Genomic DNA, 19,877 nt, shown 5'->3' with positions numbered 1-19,877 from the left:
ACCACACGCACGCATTATGCTTTGAAATTATTTTTTAGATGGCAGAAAGGTAAAAATGAAAAATGAGCCATCATCAAAAAAGAAACAGCACGCTTTATCGACCAGGTGGAGAGAAGACTTGGTTGACAAGATGGCGGCAGAGTAACACAATTTTTTCTAGAGCCATGAGTGCATGGGACTGGTCAACGTTGACATCTTCCAGCTGTGGGGCTGATGGTTGCTAGCCATCTTACAGGGGCCGTCTTACAGTGCCGCCCACAGTTCGGATAGAGCAGTTGGGATACGGTCATCAACAGTTCGGATACAGATACAGCCGCCCACAGTTCGGATAGAGCAGTTGGGATACGGTCATCAACAGTTCGGATACAGATACAGCCGCCCACAGTTCGGATAGAGCAGTTGGGATACGGCCATCAACAGTTCGGATACAGATACAGCCGCCCACAGTTCGGATAGAGCAGTTGGGATACGGCCATCAACAGTTCGGATACAGATACAGCCGCCCACAGTTCGGATAGAGCAGTTGGGATACGGTCATCAACAGTTCGGATACAGATACAGCCGCCCACAGTTCGAATAGAGCAGTTGGGATACGACCATCAACAGTTTGAATAGAGCAGTTCGGATACAGCCGCCCACAGTTCGGATAGAGCAGTTGGGATACGGCCATCAACAGTTCGGATAGAGCAGTTGGGATACGGCCGTCTACAGGGCCATGCAGTTTGGATAAAACCATATACAGTCGGATAAGGCCTCTATAGTTGGATAACCGATCTACAGTCGGATAAGGCTCCAGTTCTGAAGACATTTAAGAAAGACGCAAGCCAGCTGTAACAGTTAACCAAGAGCTAAAGATTTCACAGGGCATCATAATAGTCTTACAACAATCGCAGAAATCACAAACATCTTAATCATGCTACTTGGCGGCTTGCACACATTTTTATGGCATTTTGGCAGACCACATGCATTATGCTTTGAAATAGTAGATGGCAGAATAGTGAAAATGATATGATGATCAAGAATGAGTAATCATAATATTATTGAGACATCATACAGTGTCCACCAGGTGGTGGGCATACTTCATTGAGAAAGTGTGGCTTCAGATTAGTGAAAAAAATTGGACGACATTCAGGTGAGTAAAAAAAAAAAAAATTCGACACCATGCTTTATCCACCAGGTAGAGGGCAAACTTCATTGGATTGAGCTCGAGATTAGCGATGGCATACTTTATCCACCAGAATAGAGGGCAGACTTCATTGGCATCGAGATTAGCGATGGCATTCTTTATCCACCAGGTGAGGGCAGACTTCATTGGCATCGAGATTAACGATGGCATGCTTTATCCACCAGATGGAGGACAGACTTCATTGGCATTGAGATTAGCGATGGCATACTTTATCCACCAGAATAGAGGGCAGACGTCATTGGCATTGAGATTAGCGATGGCATACTTTATCTACCAGGTAGAGGGCAGACTTCATTGGCATCGAGATTAGCGATGGCATACTTTATCCACCAGATGGAGGGCAGAGTTCATTGGTATCGATTAGCGATGGCATACTTTATCCACCAGATAGAGGGCAGACTTCATTGGCATTGAGATTAGCGATGGCATACTTTGCATCGATTAGCGATGGCATACTTTATCCACCAGATAGAGGGCAGACTTCATTGGCATCGAGATTAGCGATGGCATACTTTATCCACCAGATAGAGGCAGACTTCACTGGCATCGAGATTAGCGATGGCATACTTTATCCACCAGAATAGAGGGCAGACTTCACTGGCATCGAGATTAGCGATGGCATACTTTATCCACCAGATAGAGGGCAGACTTCATTGGCATCGAGATTAGCGATGGCATACTTTATCCACCAGATAGAGGGCAAACTTCATTGGCATTGAGATTAGCGATGGCATACTTTGCAGAGTTCATTGGCATCGATTAGCGATGGCACACTTTATCCATCGAGATTAGCGATGGCATACTTTGCAGAGTTCATTGGCATCGATTAGCGATGTCATACTTTATCCACCAGATAGAGGGCAGACTTCATTGGCATCGAGATTAGCGATGGCATACTTTATCCACCAGATAGAGGGCAGACTTCACTGGCATCGAGATTAGCGATGGCATACTTTATCCACCAGAATAGAGGGCAGACTTCACTGGCATCGAGAGATTAGCGATGGCATACTTTATCCACCAGATAGAGGCAGACTTCACTGGGATCGATATTAGCGATGGCATACTTTATCCACCAGAATAGAGGCCAGGGCAGACTTCACTGGCATCGAGATTAGCGATGGCATACTTTTATCCACCAGATAGAGGGCAGACTTCATTGGCATCGAGATTAGCGATGGCATACTTTGCAGAGTTCATTGGCATCGATTAGCGATGGCATACTTTATCCACCAGATAGAGGGCAGACTTCATTGGCATCGAGATTAGCGATGGCATACTTTGCAGAGTTCATTGGCATCGATTAGCGATGGCATACTTTATCCACCAGATAGAGGGCAGACTTCATTGGCATCGAGATTAGCGATGGCATACTTTGCAGAGTTCATTGACATCGATTAGCGATGGCATACTTTATCCACCAGATAGAGGCAGACTTCACTGGCATCGAGATTAGCGATGGCATACTTTATCCACCAGATAGAGGGCAGACTTCACTGGCATCGAGATTAGCGATGGCATACTTTATCCACCAGAATAGAGGGCAGACTTCACTGGCATCGAGAGATTAGCGATGGCATACTTTATCCACCAGATAGAGGCAGACTTCACTGGCATCGATATTAGCGATGGCATACTTTATCCACCAGAATAGAGGCCAGGGCAGACTTCACTGGCATCGAGATTAGCGATGGCATACTTTATCCACCAGATAGAGGGCAGACTTCATTGGCATCGAGATTAGCGATGGCATACTTTATCCACCAGATAGAGGGCAGACTTCATTGGCATCGAGATTAGCGATGGCATACTTTATCCACCAGATAGAGGGCAGACTTCATTGACATCAAGATTAGCGATGGCATACTTTAGATATAGAGGGCAGACTTCATTGGCATCGAGATTAGCGATGGCATACTTTATCCACCAGATAGATGGCAGACTTCATTGGCATCGAGATTAGCGATGGCATACTTTATCCACCAGATAGAGGGCAGAGTTCATTGGCATCGATTAGCGATGGCGGCATACTTTATCCACCAGATAGAGGGCAGACGTCATTGGCATCGAGATTAGCGATGCATGGCATACTTTGCAGAGTTCATTGGCATCGATTAGCGATGGCATACTTTATCCACCAGATAGTTCATTGGCATCGAGATTAGCGATGGCATACTTTATCCACCAGAATAGAGGGCAGACTTCATTGGCATCGAGATTAGCGATGGCATACTTTATCCACCAGAATAGAGGGCAGACTTCATTGGCATCGAGATTAGCGATGGCATACTTTATCAAAAAAGAAACAGAAAAAAAACTTTGATTTGGTAAATGGTAGGTGGAGTCCAGTCCCTTGGGGCTCATCTCGCCCGAACATCGATGTTAGTGCGAATGCAACAGACGAAATAAACGGTGAAATTGAGAGGATATGCACACAAAAGTGAACAATTGATGTATGTGGAGCACAAAGGATGAACACAAAACATTCCATGGTGGTTATAAGTAGCGTTGAGTGATAGAACAACGTATAATTTATGCATTAATTTTCGCACGTGGTCTGCCTCAACTCGAATTATAATTGGCGCTAGCGATATGTTCGGAGTAATTATTTTGCGTGTGGTCTATGCCTATGTTTTATAATTATAATTATAAGAAAAGGAAATTAATTTGTCTGGGACCCATATGCTCACAACAGCCATCTTCCCCCTACCCACCCACTACCCTTATCGTTATGATCCAAACCTTCCCCTACCCATCAACAAAACCTGATCAACCAATGTCGAGCACTGCCTTGTGTGTCCCTTCATGGGTCGAAAACAGGGGATTCATATAGTTCTTCTGTGCACGTGGAAGAAAAGAAAGAGATGCATGATTAACATTCTAATTTGGCGACATATTTTGTTGTGGCCATGGGACACAATGTTATTAATGCATTTGCTCACCTTTTTTTATTATTACGTCTCATAGTGCATGCTTTTCTTTTCCGATTATAAATTCTGTGTGCGAAACAGATATACAGATGAACTTAAAGTTGGCAGCATATGCGTGCAAGGTATGTATAATAATTACACAAAACTGAAGTCATTGACTCACATGTCCATCGATCCATCCAATTGTGGGAGAAGACCCTCCTCCTCTCCACTTGAGCCACCACTATCCGCACGACCCGTCACACCACCTCCGCCGCCGCCACTTGTTCCGCCCCTAGTCCCACCGCCACTAGTCCCACTGCCCCTAGTCCCACCAGTCCCACTGCCCCTAGTCCCACCACTAGTCCCACTAGTCCCACCCCCACTAGTCCCGCCACTAGTCCCACCGCCACTAGTCCCACCAGTCCCACCGCCACTAGTCCCACCGCCACTAGTCCCACTGCCACTAGTCCCACCACCACCAGTCCCACCAGTCCCACCGCCACTAGTCCCACCACCACTAGTCCCACCACCACTAGTCCCACTGCCCCCGCTAACACCACCTCCATCCCGACTTGTACCCCCACCCGCCGACCGAGGTGGGTAGGATCCCGACACCACGGATCGACGGAGAGGGGCAGTTTGTTTTTGCTGCCTATCTCCCTGGTCGTCCATAACTCCTAGAGCGACCAAGGCATTAGTCAGGGTATCTGACAAAGGCAGCGGTTGAGTCTTCATTAACTCCCTCACCACCACAGTCAACAGATACTGCAAGAAGAGGAAAACAATCGGTGAAAAATAATCGACTAATGCATTAGAAACTTACTATCTTTTGCTTGGAATCTTCGCCGTCTCCATCTTCTCCTTTCTCTCCTCTCATCCCTCTTGGACCATCTAGACCTCTATCACCCTTGGCACCGAGCTTCCCCCTGTCACCTTTTTGTCCCGTAGCTCCAGTTGGTCCATATGGGCCATCTGCACCAGGTGGTCCTCTTCGCCCTTGGAGTCCTCTTGTCCCTGGGGGCCCTGTTGCTCCTGTTGCCCCCATTGGCCCTGTTGCCCCAGTATCCCCGGTTAAACCAGTGTACCCCATAGGCCCTAGCGGACCTCTGGGACCGTTGTACCCTCGTGGCCCTTTTTGGCCTCGTGGCCCTGCCACAGTGCACGCACGTCCCATCCCTCCATTCACTCCAGGTATTCCTGGAGCGCCTCTGGGACCACGTGCCCCGTCATCACCTGGGGGGCCCGGTGGACCCCGTCCTCCTCCTCCTCCTGAACCTCCTCCACCTCCGGCTCCAGGTGGACCTTGGATACCCCTTGCCCCGGGTGGGCCTTGTAAACCCTGCGCCCCTGGTAAGCCCTGCGCCCCTGGTAAGCCTTGCGCCCCAGGTATGCCTTGTGCCCCAGGTAAACCTTGCGCCCCTGGTAAGCCTTGCGCCCCTGGTAAGCCTTGTATGCCCTGTACCCCTGGTACCCCTGGTGGACCTACAGCACCAATAACTGGGCCGATGGGAGGAATGGGGGGAATAAGAGGGAATACCCGATTCCTGTTCCACCGACAGAAACCTAAGTCCCGCAGTTGCCAGGCGAGGAACTTCACGTTCAGTGGATTGGGGCGAAGTGGGCCTGCAGAAATAAAATGGGCAACCTTGAATGTGCATCAATATTTAACAGCTTTAATCATCTGATTTACCATCCTATATATATATATATATATATATATATATATATATATGTCCTATACCTTTGTACAGTACTGTATAGTGAGAAAGTGGGCGCATTTTTGTTATTTGGCTAAGTTTCTTCAGCAGAAAACTTTGCTTTGTACAATTATTTAAAGTATGATGCTTACGATGGTCGTCTTGAATATGCTTCATGTACCGAGAAGCTTCTCGGGCGCAGTGATCCTTGTAATCCCATACAGGGACGTCCTCCCCCTTCCAAGAGAACACCATCTGTGTACAGAAAGAAGTTGCATGTAGCTATGAAAAAGAATATTTCAAGACTCGTTTTGTCCCTTCAGAAACAAAATATGACGGGTGACATTCACTTTATTAGCAAGCGAGAGTAAAAAATGTGGTTCAGGGTAGTAACAAAGACTTATACATACGCCTTTGGTAATAATTATCATAATTATGTTGATGTTGTGACAGCTAAATTAATGCCATAACATTACCTTCCTATTTCCTGTACATAATTATAGCCATGAGTATAGGTGAAATTAACGTTCAATGTAAAATTAAATAAAAACGTGAAATCATACACAGAAATAAGTATCTAACGAAACACTGTTAAAACGGGTAATTCAATATTTTCACAGTTTTCGTAGACGTTAACTACAAAAATGAATGTTCAATTACAAGCCCATTAACTAACCCATGCACTGCAACAGTAAGTACTGCTCTGACAAACACGCTGTCCCATTCATCCAGTACATGAATCAATGTGCCCGGCCATGCAATGGCACAATAATTGTACTGACAGCAATTAAGATTTTACTGTGTATATGTAATTATACAACATTATTATAACTAGGTGTATCTGCATGATTATACTTACGTTAACTCGTCCTGCCGCATTCATGTAACACTGCAGACAGTACAGTTTAGCATTAATCTGACGGCGCTTGGAACACTGCAGGACAGCCACTACCATCTTCTTGGTGAGAATCTGCACCAAATAAATATACCAAGTAAATGAGTGTCCTGCATGCCATCAGCATTATTATAAGCTTATGCATTGCCAATATTGTACATGCATGTGTGATTAAGTTAATAGTAGTTTAAAATCTTACTGGGTTGTTGTGGCGGTCGTATGTCAACTGCTGCCGTGGCAGACACAGTGGTGGTGGCAACACAGCCCCTCGCCGAGCCGCCATCAGGACGCAGTAGATCGAGTGGTGAGTGAGTGGTGAGTGATGAGTCGGGTTGAGTTGAGATAGATAGAGCTGGTTGAATTGATGAGATATAGCTGGTAACGAATCAGAGAACTGAGTGAGAGAGTAGGTCGAACTTTGCAGAACAAACTTGGATGAAACCTTGCGGAACAAACTTGGAAACCTTGCGGTGAAATCTAGAACAATCTTGAGATATGAACTGAAGAATGGTAATGTGCATATCCTTTATATACCTTCCCCAGGGACCAATCGGAATGCACAGCACAAGATGAGATTCATTGAATATTGCAAGTGCAACCTGGAAAACAGGTTTTACTTATCTTGAGTAGTTCTACATTTAAACATTAAGCTGTACTATCCATTTACAACTCTAACATACCATATAAAAAGCACTTTCACATGGCTGCTATCTATAGATCCCCTTAAGTAGCCTCGTCCCCCACGTCCACCTCCCCTTTATTAATATATCCTCTAGACTATAGTATAATAACTGACATAATTATTATACATGTATGATAATTCTGCCTGCCAAATTAATCCTTATAATTGAGTTGGTGGCATGATTATATGCATGTGCATTGGCAATCCGGCAGAGTGCACCTCCTGCAGCATATAATTATATCAGGGGCCAGACTACAACTTCTATTTACAATCTATTCAGTAAAGCACACACTGTCATAGTCATGGTTATAAGAAACACATATGCAAAGTCAGTACACAATTCACTGAGCTAGCTAGCTAGGTCATTTGTGTTCAGTGGTAGCTGGGACCATGCAGCAGGACTCAACAACCTGTCTCCTTACTGACTAGCATATTAGGGTAGTCATCATTAGCAGCTCATCACTAACAACAGTATAATTATAGCAATGCACACATGCAAGCCAACCCCCCCCCCCCCCCCCACACACACACACACTGATACAAGCACCATGGCAGAGCAGCTGCTCATATATGTAACCACCATCACAATCAGTACAAATTACTACAATATTGTCGACTTAATATAACGAATACGCAGCCACAAAGCATCTCCACTCCCTTACCTAGCTGTCTTTCCTGAAGTTGTGGACATGTGCTCCCAGCAATTGAATACCAGGTTCCTCCACAACTGTGTCCCTCAGGTGGTCGAGATGAGCCTCCCTGTACCCTAGCTCTCCATAGCTGGCCTAGCATTTCTACCCAATTGGGGCAAGTTGAACACCCTCCATTGAATCTGCAGGTGAACCGGCAGAACTCATCAATTGTCATGGAAATGCATTATCTATAGTACAGTATTGCACACACAATCAGAGGTATGGGGGTGTAGTATTGGTTGCACACAGCACACATAGCTAGCTACACAATCAGAGGTATGGGGGTGTAGTATTGGTTGCACACAGCACACATAGCTAGCTACACAATCAGAGGTATGGGGGTGTAGTATTGGTTGCACACAGCACACATAGCTAGCTATACAATCAGAGGTATGGGGGGTGTAGTATTGGTTGCACACAGCACACATAGCTAGCTATACAATCAGAGGTATGGGGGGTGTAGTATTGGTTGCACACAGCACACATAGCTAGCTACACAATCAGAGGTATGGGGGTGTAGTATTGGTTGCACACAGCACACGTCTGTCGCACATTATTAAGGAATCTGACGGAATAATTATGATATGGTAAGCAGCCATTGCTATGTGCATTGCAAATGCAAACATTTACAGAACAATAATATTATATTCATGCACTTGACTGGAGACCACGCCCATTTCGCCAAAGGCATGCAATTAAGACAAAGATGGGCGTGGTTGGAAAGTTAGTGAGAAACTAGTCTCGAATACCAGCCTCAACCTAAAAAGCTTTTAGGTTGAGGCGGGTATTCGAGACTAGTGAGAAACAGCATAATTTATAAGCCCACTAAGCTAGAACACAACTGCATGCTGATCAACCTACTGTTGTTTCACTCAGTGTGACCTCAGATCAATTTACAACACACAGCAAGTTTGCAAATTACAGTCAAAGGGTTGACTTCATTCCAATGGGCGTGACCATTTACCAAAGGACCGTCACGCCCACTTACAAGCAAAATTTACTTTTATGAGGTTTTCACAATGTTTGTTTTGCACAAAGCAGGGGGAATACAATGAATATCTAGCTACATAATTTCTGAGTCCGACCAAGCTGTCACAGTCGCGGTGGCTGTCCTTTGGATTTCATTTGGGGATGAATTTGGCTCCGCGGTATTGGGACTGTCCTCATCCATGCCACGCCCCTCTAGGTAGGTCACGTGATCCTCGGGACTCGACCAATAGCCGCCACCGTCTACATCTTCACTCTCGTCTACTTCAGGATAGCTGTAGCGAGGGATTTGAGCGGTCAAAGCCACGAGGTTGCGCACGGAATCTGAACGTTGAACATTGCTATCAAACTGACGGGACACGCTTCTCTTCTTTTGAAAGTCCTCATCAGAAGGTGTTGAGAAGAGATGCTGCATCTCCTCGGACTTCTGCCATCCACTCACAACCAGCTTGCAGTGTTGGTAGCCCAATGGCTGGAGGGTGGAGAAGAACAGACAATAATTGATAATACCTATACAATGGTCGCAGTACAGCGTGGAAATGCGGCCTCAGTGATGGGCACAATGGATTCGCAGACCCTCTCCATCGAAACATTGGAACTTTGAATTACTACATTATATTATTGTTGTACGAATTACTTAAACTATACCTGGTCTGTACATGTATATAATTTTATATGAAACAAAATTAGCAAGTACATGATCATAGATAGCCTATATTACCGTATAGCGCAACATTTTCGCGGGGCTTAATTTTCGCGGGTTAGAATCCTACACGAAAATTAAGTCCACAAAAATTGAGGTGTAACATGCATAGATTTAAAGGCGTGGCTTCCGGTAAGCAGAAACATTGTGCAACGAAATAGCTTTTAGAGGCTAATCCACGAAATATAAGTGCCTCGAAAATTTCGCGCTATACGGTATTTCCCAGTACACTCGAGGTTTACTACTTCAAATACACATAAAAGGCACCACAAGCAACACGAGCTACTCACCATAACAGTGTCAAAGCTTCCAAACTGCAGCGTAGAAACCCTGAATGGGGGGGGATCAAAATAATTATGATCAATAACAACAATAACATACGTGTACATGGATTACGGTGTGTGTATGTTATTACTCGCTCACCCGTCAATAGGTGGTCTGACATATTCGCACATCCCGTCTTGTTTCACTCTCTCTAGCTGTCTGATGCATGACACATACGCGAGGCGTGACTGTATCTCAGTGAGGTTGGGCACCTGCAGGAAGAGACAATGCCGTCACACTCACCACCACAAATAATAAAAATGAACTGTTTGAATGAACGTGTTTGTTTTATTATACTGTACTCCCTAGAAGTATTTGAAGTGCATACCCAAGGCAGGACCCAATCGTTAAAAGTTATAAACAGAGAAATTCTCACTTCTGGTACATTTACTATACTTAGGGAGCCAGTGTAACACCCTGAACTAAAGTGTTTCTGGACACATCTTTAACTTGTATTCCCTCATGTCTATATGCCCTTACCCTAATCTTCTCGGCAAATGGGTTGAGCCTGTTCCAGAGGATGTACCACCCTGAGATGTGGTCTCCATAGTTAGTGAGGTTGTTGTTGTCCTGAGAGCCTACGTCCACAGCGATGATCTTCTCTGCTCCCATGTCAGCCATTACATCAGCTACACAGAGTGGAAATGAAAGCCATATAATACATGTACATATACACATTGTTGTCCATGATTGCACAAGAGTGACAGTGTTCTTGTGACTTACACTCTATTATGTCTATTAAGTAATAATGTACTTAAAATCTTTGATTAAGAAACTTTGCACAAGTTGTAAAGTAATAAAATTTGTTGTCCATTGTATTGTATACGACTGTGCAGTATTGTACTATCTCTATACATGTATGTACATTTGTGTATCTTCAAGTTATGGCCACTTAATAAACTAAATATACCTCGTACTGAGAAACACACAAGGTTACATGTACAGTTACGTACCTGGGAGGTTGTTGACGTAACCTCCGTCCAGAATGAGGTGTCCGTCCACGGGGTCACAGAGGGGAGGTAGGAATCCGGACAGGGACATACTGGCACGAACGTACCGCCACAGTGAACCACTAGTGTGTACTCTCATCTTGGACTCAGTGATGTCAGTGGTAATACAGAAGTAAGGAATCCACAAGTCCTGCATAATGGGGGAAGGGGTCAAAAGGTCATAACACATGATAAAAAGTAGCATGCCACCTCAATTTGTTTCTCTCCAAACACTTTATGGATCAGATTATTGAAAGCCTTTCCTGCAAAGTAAAATAATAAGCTTGATTATGTCCCAACTAAAGGTATAGCATGTACCTGTGAAATAACTAGTTGAAGGGTAGGTGAGGTCAAAAATCTTGTCGACGTATCTGGCCATTCCGTGAGCCCAAGGTCGTGACCTCTTCTCTACCTTCCCAGCGTCTCTCTCCTCACAATAAAGTGCTCCCATAAAGGCACCGATACTGGTACCCCCAACCATGTCGATGGGAATCCCTGTGCAGGGAAAATTAAGCTTTCAGAAATCGTAAAATCGTTGACATTAGATCAACGGTACAAAAGTTATGGCTGTTGAAAGAGTCCCTAAACCATCGATTAAAATACAGAGGGTAGGTGTAGTTGAACAGCTATAAATTTAGTATCGCCGATCCAACGTCAAAAATTTTATGATATTCTAAAAGCTTAGAACAACACCTTTCAAATGATGTGTTTCAATCAAAAATTTTGTTGGGGCCCTAATTTGTCATTTTTCGGCCTTGGACCATGGTATCGCCAAATTGGCAAATACTTTTATCTCGAAGTTTGATGACATCATTTGAAAGGTCTTTTTCTAAGCTTTCAGAAAATCATAAAATCGTTGACATTGGATCAACAGACAGTACAAAAGTTATGGCTGTTGAAAGAATCCCTAAACCAATGATTAAATCTTACAGAGGAGGTGTAGTTGAACATCTTTAAACAGCCATAACTTTAGTATCGCCGATCCAACGTCAAAAATGTTATGATACTCTAAAAGCTTAGAACAACACCTTTCAAATGATGTGTTTCAATCAAATATTTTGTTGGGGGCCTAATTTGTCATTTTTCGGCCTTGGACCATGGGCTATTATTCATAGTATCGCCAAATTTGCAAATACTTTTATCTCACAAATGTGAAGTTTGATGACATCATTTGAAAGGTCTTTTTCTAAGCTTTCAGAAAATCATAAAATCGTTGACATTGGATCAACAGTACAAAAGTTATGGCTGTTGAAAGAATCCCCAAACCAAATCTTACGAAGGAGGTGCAGTTGAACATCTTTAAACAGCCATAACTTTAGTATCGCCGATCCAACGTCAAAAATGTTATGATATTCTAAAAGCTTAGAACAACACCTTTCAAATGATGTGTTTCAATCAAAAATTTTGTTGGGGCCCTAATTTGTCATTTTTCGGCCTTGGACCATGGGTTATTATCCATGGTATCGCCAAATTGGCAAATACTTTTATCTCACAAATGTGAAGTTTGATGACATCATTTGAAAGGTCTTTTTCTAAGCTTTCAGAAAATCATAAAATCGTTGACATTGGATCAACAGTACAAAAGTTATGGCTGTTGAAAGAATCCCCAAACCAATGATTAAATCTTATGAAGGAGGTGCAGTTGAACATCTTTAAACAGCCATAACTTTAGTATCGCCGATCCAACGTTAAATATGTTATGATATTCTAAAAGCTTAGAACAACACCTTTCAAATAATGTGTTTCAATCAAAAATTTTATTGGGGCCCTAATTTGTCATTTTTCGACCTTGGGCCATGGGCTATTTATTATCCATGGTATCGCCAAATTGGCAAATACTTTTATCTCACAAATGTGAAGTTTGATGACATCATTTGAAAGGTCTTTTTCTAAGCTTTCAGAAAATCATAAAATCGTTGACACTGGAACAACGGTAAAAGTTATGGCTGTTGAAGGAGTCCCCAAACTATCGATTAAATTACGGAGGGTAGGTGTAGTTGAACATCTTTCAACAGCCATATCGCCGATCCAATGTCACACATTTTATGATATTCTGAAAGCTTAGAACAATACCGATGTATTTCGTTGGGGCCAATGTCGTCAGGGCAGACAAAAAGTTGAAATTTATTTTGTGTACGATGAGTATATACATGTACCTGCTTCAGTGAAGGCCTTCAGAGTGCCTATGTGGGAGATTCCCCTGGCCCCTCCCCCTCCTAACACGAGGCCAACTGATGTTCCTGTCAGGCGTCTAGCCAATCGAGAGAAATCAGAGTGCTTATCAGGACAACTGAGCTTAATCTGGAGAGAGAGAGAGAGAGAGTTTAGAGGTCAACCAAAAAGAGAGAGATTTAGAAGAACTTACGTGCGTCTGTTCAAAGAAATAGTCTGGACATCGAACCTGTAATTAAAGAAGGTATTCGTCAAAACTGCTGATGAATACTAAGACCAACAAAGCTGTACCAATATGAATCAAGCCAGCAATGATAATAATACAAACTAAGTTATAAGCGTTTTGGCCAAATTCATTAAGGCTCCCACTCCCAAAACATTTCTTTGATTAAACACTGGGATTTTAATGGGATTGTACAGGCCTTGAATTAATTGCGGAGCAAAGTTATGCGACATGGTAGCTGCTCGCACAAATAGCATAGTTAGTACCACGCCCACGCATAGTTAGTACCACGCCCACGCATACATTTCTAGCACTACGATAACTTACATGGAAGTGAGCAGAGAGCCATCCCAGAGCATTCAGCCACTTTACAGTGCCACTTGGGTGACCGACATTTTTTCTGTGAAGTAGGACAAGCTCTTTCTGCACCCTGGCTGAAATAGACTCCACTTGCTTTGCAATCTAAAGAACAAATTCCTTCATACATAATAATTATTATGAATAGAAAGATACCTTTCTCATAGATTCCGTAGATTCTAAGAGAGTTTTATGAGCTAGTCCTACCAGGAGAATGCAGTCAGCCTGGAAAAAGAAAAAAAGTTTATGACCATTGGAATTGAACCTGCACTACAGAGTAAAAACACAAAAAAAGAAACTTTACAAAAAAGAGCTCCCCGACCGGGAATCGAACCCGGGTCTTCCGCGTGACAGGCGGAGATACTTACCACTATACTATCGAGGATATCTGATAACAGCTTATCAGGAACTTAATTTAATAATAATAATTGGCTACATGTAATGCAGAGTATAATTATGTGTAAACATAACATCTTTATAAACTCCTTGGTAATGCCAAACAAACTTACCTGTCTGATACATCTGGCTGTCCATTTAGAGAGACCTGGATCAGCGTGGTAGAGAACAATCCTGTGACTGTCTTCCTGGTGGCCCAACCAAGTCCTCAGTCGGTACTCGTGTGTACTGAAGAAACACAGAAACATTCACCACAATGCTATACATGTACGTGTATGGAAGGGAATAATTTACCTCTCAAAAGCTGTACTTCCTAACTCTTCTTCGATTAGTGAGCTTGTTAATGTCAAACATGTACCTGGATATGATAAATAGGAATGTGACATACGTAATATGATTTACAGATGGATGATTAAAATATTATAGTACAGTACATGTACATACAACATTGCACAGTTTTACTAGCTACAGATATAGATTACCGATAGATTTGATGGAGGCACAGAGCTCCTGAGTGAACTCAGAGAGAGGTACATCACTGGTAATGGGAACTATGGCAACCGTGGATCGATTGGACACCATGTGCTTCTTTGTTGTGTCACCTGACATCACAGAACATGTAGTAGAGAAACACACCACCATTGAATCACCCCAGCACTAAGAGCTAACTACAGTATGTAAACCACACACACATGTACACTGCACCAAACAGTCTGTAATAGTTAGAGCTACACTTAAAATTTGCTACAATCTCAACGAAATACTCGTACAGTACCATATCTCAATAAAACGCTTGCTTCATTGACACGTGTGTTGCCTCACCTGATAGGCTGGTGCTGGACACTGGAGAGGCTAGCTTATGGTAGCTGCCCAGAATACGCTCTCCCAGCATCTGGATCAGTCGAGACACTACCTGCAGTGGAATAAAAAGTGTACAGCCCGTGAATTTGGGGGTTCAAAACAAATCACAGTAACTTGTGACATGAGTACAGTGGACATTGCACATGTCTCCCTGCACCTGAGGATGCTTGAGCTTGATGGTGTTGAGCAGGCCCACTGGTAGACAGGCCAACTCAGTGTCTCTGATTGCATGCACTGTAGTAGCACACGGGGAATGAGTCATCACCTCAACCTGCATAGTAGCCAGTACTAGAGCTCTGCATACAAGTACATGTGTGTACTGTACCCACCATTCCAATGGACTCCCCTCGTCCAAATTCGTCCGCTAGTTCTTTTTTCCCGTCTATTTTCTTGACTACTGACCGGACACGCCCATTCAGGATAATATATGCTGCGTTAGCTTCGTCTCCTTGACGATAGAGAGCTCGGCCCGCCTCCAGTTCCATCCAGTCCAGAGCAAAGTCAATCTGACGCAATGCAGGGGAGAGACGTTGGACCATGTCAAAGGCCAACCCACAGATGGCCAGAGGTTGTTCTGACATTATGCTAGTGAGTGTGTGTGAGTGTGAGTGTGAGTGTGAGTGTGTGTGTGTGTGTGTGTGTGTGTGTGTGTGTGTGTGTGTGTGTGTGTGTGTGTGCGTGCGTGTGTGGTATACAGTGGGCAGACTATGAAGCACTTCAAGATTACTAGACTCCAAATTTAGCTTGCCAAATACCCCAGAATCTAAAATGTACGTGTACCATACTGGGCGCAATCCATGGCTGTCAAACACCAGTAATTAAGCAACTCACTGATAGAGGTTGGTCTTGGTGATGGCAATGAGATGTGAGTCAGTAGCAGCTTTAATAGTGATGAACGATGGCTCCCCTGTCAGGGCAGAGAGCACTCCACAGAACTCACCAGGACACGCCATATAGAGCAGGTCCTGCATGAGCGGAGGGGGCGGGGTAAATGATGTATCCTACTCTCAAGAGAGATTGTATAAACACATCATGGCACTACTGCATGGAAATCCTTAACATGTATGAATCACAAATCCATGTACTGTACTAGCACAGAAATCTAAGCAATGTACATAGTAGTACATGTAGGAGATGAATCAGTGTACATACAATGTTACAGTAAAATTTATTCTACATACATAGATTGAGACTACAGCCTGCATGTACGGTCCCTCACCTGATCTTGTCTGTCGTTGTCATAGCTGGTCAGAGGTCTGTAGACCTTGAGGCGTCCAGTGGCAATGAAGTAGACGCAACTCTCCAGATCTCCCTCCAGCCCCAGTAGGGAGTCACATGGCACCTCAATCAGTTGGATACGACTCTTCAATAGCGACTCATCCTGGAGGCAGGGAAGGGAGGAGAGGACTATTGTAACACTAGCTGGCAAAAGGGAAGTAGGTGAGTGGCTTTATGCAACACCATGATATCACAGAATTACATGCACAAACCATTCTGAAAACAAAGTTAATACTACTGCCTGAGATATTAAGATACTACATGTGTACAATGTTTATGACCAAAAACTGTTCAAAACTTACTGCCAATCATGTGCAATATTAGAGGAAAGTACATGTGTACTACTAAACACATTATAATAACCTGGCTAGGATGCCAATGGGCCACTGAAACATCTATTGCACGTACACACCGACTCCCATAATTATTATAGCTACTGACTCTTGCCTGCAACTGGAATATCCTGACCAAGTCTTCAGTGGCTGCCCTCAACACTTCAGCACTCTCAATGGAGGCAAAGTGGGAGAACTTGAGCCCAGGAGTGAGGCCTCTCTTCAGGGAGCTGTTCCTACTCCCCTCCCCACCCTCAGAGACAGGTGATTGGTCGCCTTGAGACTGGTGGAGGACCCCACCCCCACCATCTGAGGGGTAAATCCCTTCGGAAGAGAAGCGCTGACGATCAACTCGAGCCTGGGACCAGATAATAGGACATTAAATGTTGTCACGTATACTTGTGCATAATAATATTTCGTATGAATATTTGTACAGCTCAGAATGATGACATAAAACCCATTACACATTAATATTTTATAGATGATGCTTTATAATACGAACATTTTCACCATCCGAAAATAACCCGCTATACGGTACGTTACATGTACAGACACATACATGTGTGTGCATGTAGACCTAGCATGAAGTATAGGGACTGCAGTGCTCTCACTGGTAGTCACATTGCTCAACCCACCTGGTCTATAACATTGTCGAACTCTGGTGACCTCACTGGAATCAGCCGATGAGAAAAGTGCTCATTCTGTGATGTATCAATGGCCACGGTCTTCTTAGACTTACCTCCCTTGCCTGGCACCATATCGTCAACCTCCGAATCAGTGCTCTTTGCAGCCTCTGAAGTAAGAGTGGACTTGAGGAGGGGCTTTAGTTGGCTGGCCGCTAGGGGGGGTGGTCTGCTTGGCTCGGTGTCAGAGTCCGAATCGAGGGAGGTCTGTGAGACAGTACGGAAGGACGGCTCTTTAAAGCCATGAGGGCTGGCGTGTGCTCCTCTGTGATGGTTAAACCTGCGAGGAAGCTGCTTGACACTGTACTCACCAATCAAGGACGGTTTCTGTCGGCAAAGAAAGAGAACACACACATAATTATACAGTAACAATTTCAGCTTGAGACATTTTCTAGAATGCGTACTGCCAAGAGTACTCTTATCTACTTTTGGTACTGATTAGAAGATAAGTATTGCCTAAGCAGTTACAAGAACCGTCCTCGTAAAAAACGTTTTACGTTATTACGCTTTTATTGTGGTGTGATTAAATTTACGTGAGCTTTTATTCACACAAATACTTCACACAATAACTCATACATACACACACCTGGTTGAGTAGCTCCCTGCCCAGGCCTAGGAAGTGGTTGAGTGCTAGGAAGGTGACCCTCTGCAGTCTGAGCATGACAATCTGCACCATCCTCAGCAGGGAGTCGGGATTGTCCTTGAAGAATGCTTCAAAAGCTTTGGACCTCACTCTGGCAAGGGGAGAAATAAAGTGAAGAGATGTATACACCCTAACTTTATCATCACTTACATGTATAAAGTACAGAGAGGGGCTGATGATTGTGTGTATATATAGCAGAACAGTACTAATACACAATACACATGTAAGTACTCGTCCATTTTCACATCATTCATGATTTTTGTCAATTAGAAGGTCGCATATATTGTACTGTACGTACACTGTATATGTACTCTGTTAGTTCAGCGTAGAGTGTGAACTCTGAACTCACTGCAGCACATAGGTGTCTCTGATGGCTTTGGCAGCCACTGTTTTGAATGTCTTTGGGTGGCCAATAACAGCATCCAAGATACTCAACATGGAGTGTACACTGTCCCCAGTACCAGCCTCCTTCAGGGGAAGCTCTGAGCCATCAGCCTCCATGATGTACACCTGTGGGGGGAGGAGAGACACATAAGATCAAACATGGAGGTGCACTAGAAGCCCTAGAATGCCAGACTTTCCACTGTACTTGTGGTAGGCCTCAAAAAACCACCGTCCCACGGATACAATCATTTACTTCGTAGCTTATAAAAGACGGAGTGAAGAGTTGTCATGAATACAATATACCTATAACCTACCTTTAGGCGGCCATTTTTGACTACGTAGATAGAGTCGTCAATTTGTCCAGGCCGGAACAGAATGGCACCAGCGGGCACGAATTTTGTCTCGACATGTTTGCACAGCTCAATGAAGAGAGGCTTCTCAAAATGGCCGAATGCTCTTACGCTCTTGAGCAGGTAGAGGACCTCTGAAGGAACGTTGGGATCACCTCCCTGTGTGTGTGTGTGTGTGTGTGTGTGTGTGTGTGTGTGTGTGTGTGTGTGTGTGTGTGCGTGTTACAGTGGACAAGCCTTTTACAAACTTACTTCCAAGTGGTCAGCCTCTAGAAAGGCGTCTGGTGGTTCTCTGTACAGCTGTCTCTCAGGTATCTCTGGGCCTTGCAGAAACCTGCACACATAACATGAGTGTGTGTGGGTGTGGGTTGTGACTGAGTGTGTGTGGTGGTGGGTTGTGACTGAGTGTGTGTGGGCGTGGGTTGTGACTGAGTGTGTGTGGGTGTGGGTTGTGACTGAGTGTGTGTGGGCGTGGGTTGTGACTCACCGCTTGGCTATGTTGATAACTCTCTCTCTTGGCTTCCTCCTGAATTCACCAGCCTGAACAAAAATAATGTGAGTGTAAGGGATGAAATTTCAGATGAACGTCTGTTTATCACCTTGTTAAAGATTCGTCGTGAATAGTGTCGGACCAAATCTCTCTTTCTCAATCGTCCAGACGGTACCCTCGGCAACGTTTCCTCCCCCATTACCGGGGCTGTGTGTGGATGTATTCAATACTAGCCACCTTACTATTGACACAGTGTCTCACCGGCCTCCCTTGGTTCTTTGGACTTCCTTGGGCACACACAAAAGAAAATTAGAGCCAGGGAAACAGCCACCGAGGTAGACACTATGGCAACGAGATGCTCAGTGGCAAAGGCTACCATCTCTTCCACCCATGTAGAGTCCATGACTTCACTGTCAGTGTCCCAGTACAGAGCTAGATATACTTATAAACTTGTACAGTTCCTCTCCTCCTAGATCCTGGCTTAGTAAGATCACCTTTGACCTCAGCCACATGAATAAATGGTACGGATCGTTATTAAACTTGTTCAATCTATGTTCTGTTCTGGTAGGAATCTTTTTGTGATTTTTGCAGTGTCTTACTTGTACTATACTGGGCACAAATCAAGTTATGTACTTCTTTCA

General features: G+C 44.1%; 2 protein-coding genes, 1 long non-coding RNA gene and 1 other non-coding gene across 4 annotated transcripts; all 4 read right to left on the bottom strand.

Moving 5' to 3' along the window:
* Positions 1-3,899: 3,899 nt before the first annotated feature.
* On the bottom strand, positions 3,900-4,439 carry LOC135342926 (uncharacterized). The gene is made up of 3 exons (XR_010396989.1): positions 4,280-4,439; positions 4,129-4,182; positions 3,900-4,024 (listed from the first exon to the last, which is right to left on the bottom strand). It is a non-coding gene; the product is annotated as an uncharacterized LOC135342926 (long non-coding RNA).
* A 109-nt stretch (positions 4,440-4,548) lies between these two features.
* On the bottom strand, positions 4,549-7,236 carry LOC135342440 (collagen alpha-2(I) chain-like; the record flags this gene model as incomplete). The annotated part of the gene is made up of 5 exons (XM_064539171.1): positions 6,890-7,236; positions 6,655-6,765; positions 5,948-6,050; positions 4,922-5,721; positions 4,549-4,863 (listed from the first exon to the last, which is right to left on the bottom strand). Coding segments are annotated over exons 1-5 (1,413 nt in total), but the record flags the coding sequence as incomplete, so codon positions are not given.
* A 1,769-nt stretch (positions 7,237-9,005) lies between these two features.
* Positions 9,006-19,751, bottom strand: LOC135342888 (patatin-like phospholipase domain-containing protein 7). Its single transcript, XM_064539732.1, has 28 exons — positions 19,498-19,751; positions 19,346-19,443; positions 19,234-19,286; positions 18,999-19,080; positions 18,711-18,905; positions 18,362-18,522; positions 17,956-18,103; positions 17,322-17,696; positions 16,802-17,044; positions 16,296-16,457; positions 15,908-16,041; positions 15,406-15,661; positions 15,234-15,347; positions 15,038-15,128; positions 14,698-14,817; positions 14,510-14,573; positions 14,329-14,443; positions 13,976-14,044; positions 13,790-13,924; positions 13,433-13,468; positions 13,224-13,368; positions 11,386-11,562; positions 11,278-11,330; positions 11,032-11,218; positions 10,559-10,707; positions 10,178-10,290; positions 10,045-10,084; positions 9,006-9,523 (listed from the first exon to the last, which is right to left on the bottom strand). Exons 1-28 carry the CDS (start codon positions 19,637-19,639, stop codon positions 9,128-9,130), a joined length of 4,053 nt encoding a protein of 1,350 aa, XP_064395802.1. The 5' UTR covers positions 19,640-19,751; the 3' UTR covers positions 9,006-9,127.
* On the bottom strand, positions 14,133-14,204 carry Trnad-guc (transfer RNA aspartic acid (anticodon GUC)). Its single transcript has one exon. It is a non-coding gene; the product is annotated as a tRNA-Asp (tRNA).
* Positions 19,752-19,877: the final 126 nt, after the last annotated feature.

This window comes from Halichondria panicea, chromosome 10, assembly GCF_963675165.1.
Source record: "Halichondria panicea chromosome 10, odHalPani1.1, whole genome shotgun sequence".
Classification (NCBI taxonomy): domain Eukaryota; kingdom Metazoa; phylum Porifera; class Demospongiae; order Suberitida; family Halichondriidae; genus Halichondria; species Halichondria panicea.
This window is presented reverse-complemented; position numbering and strand designations above follow the sequence as displayed.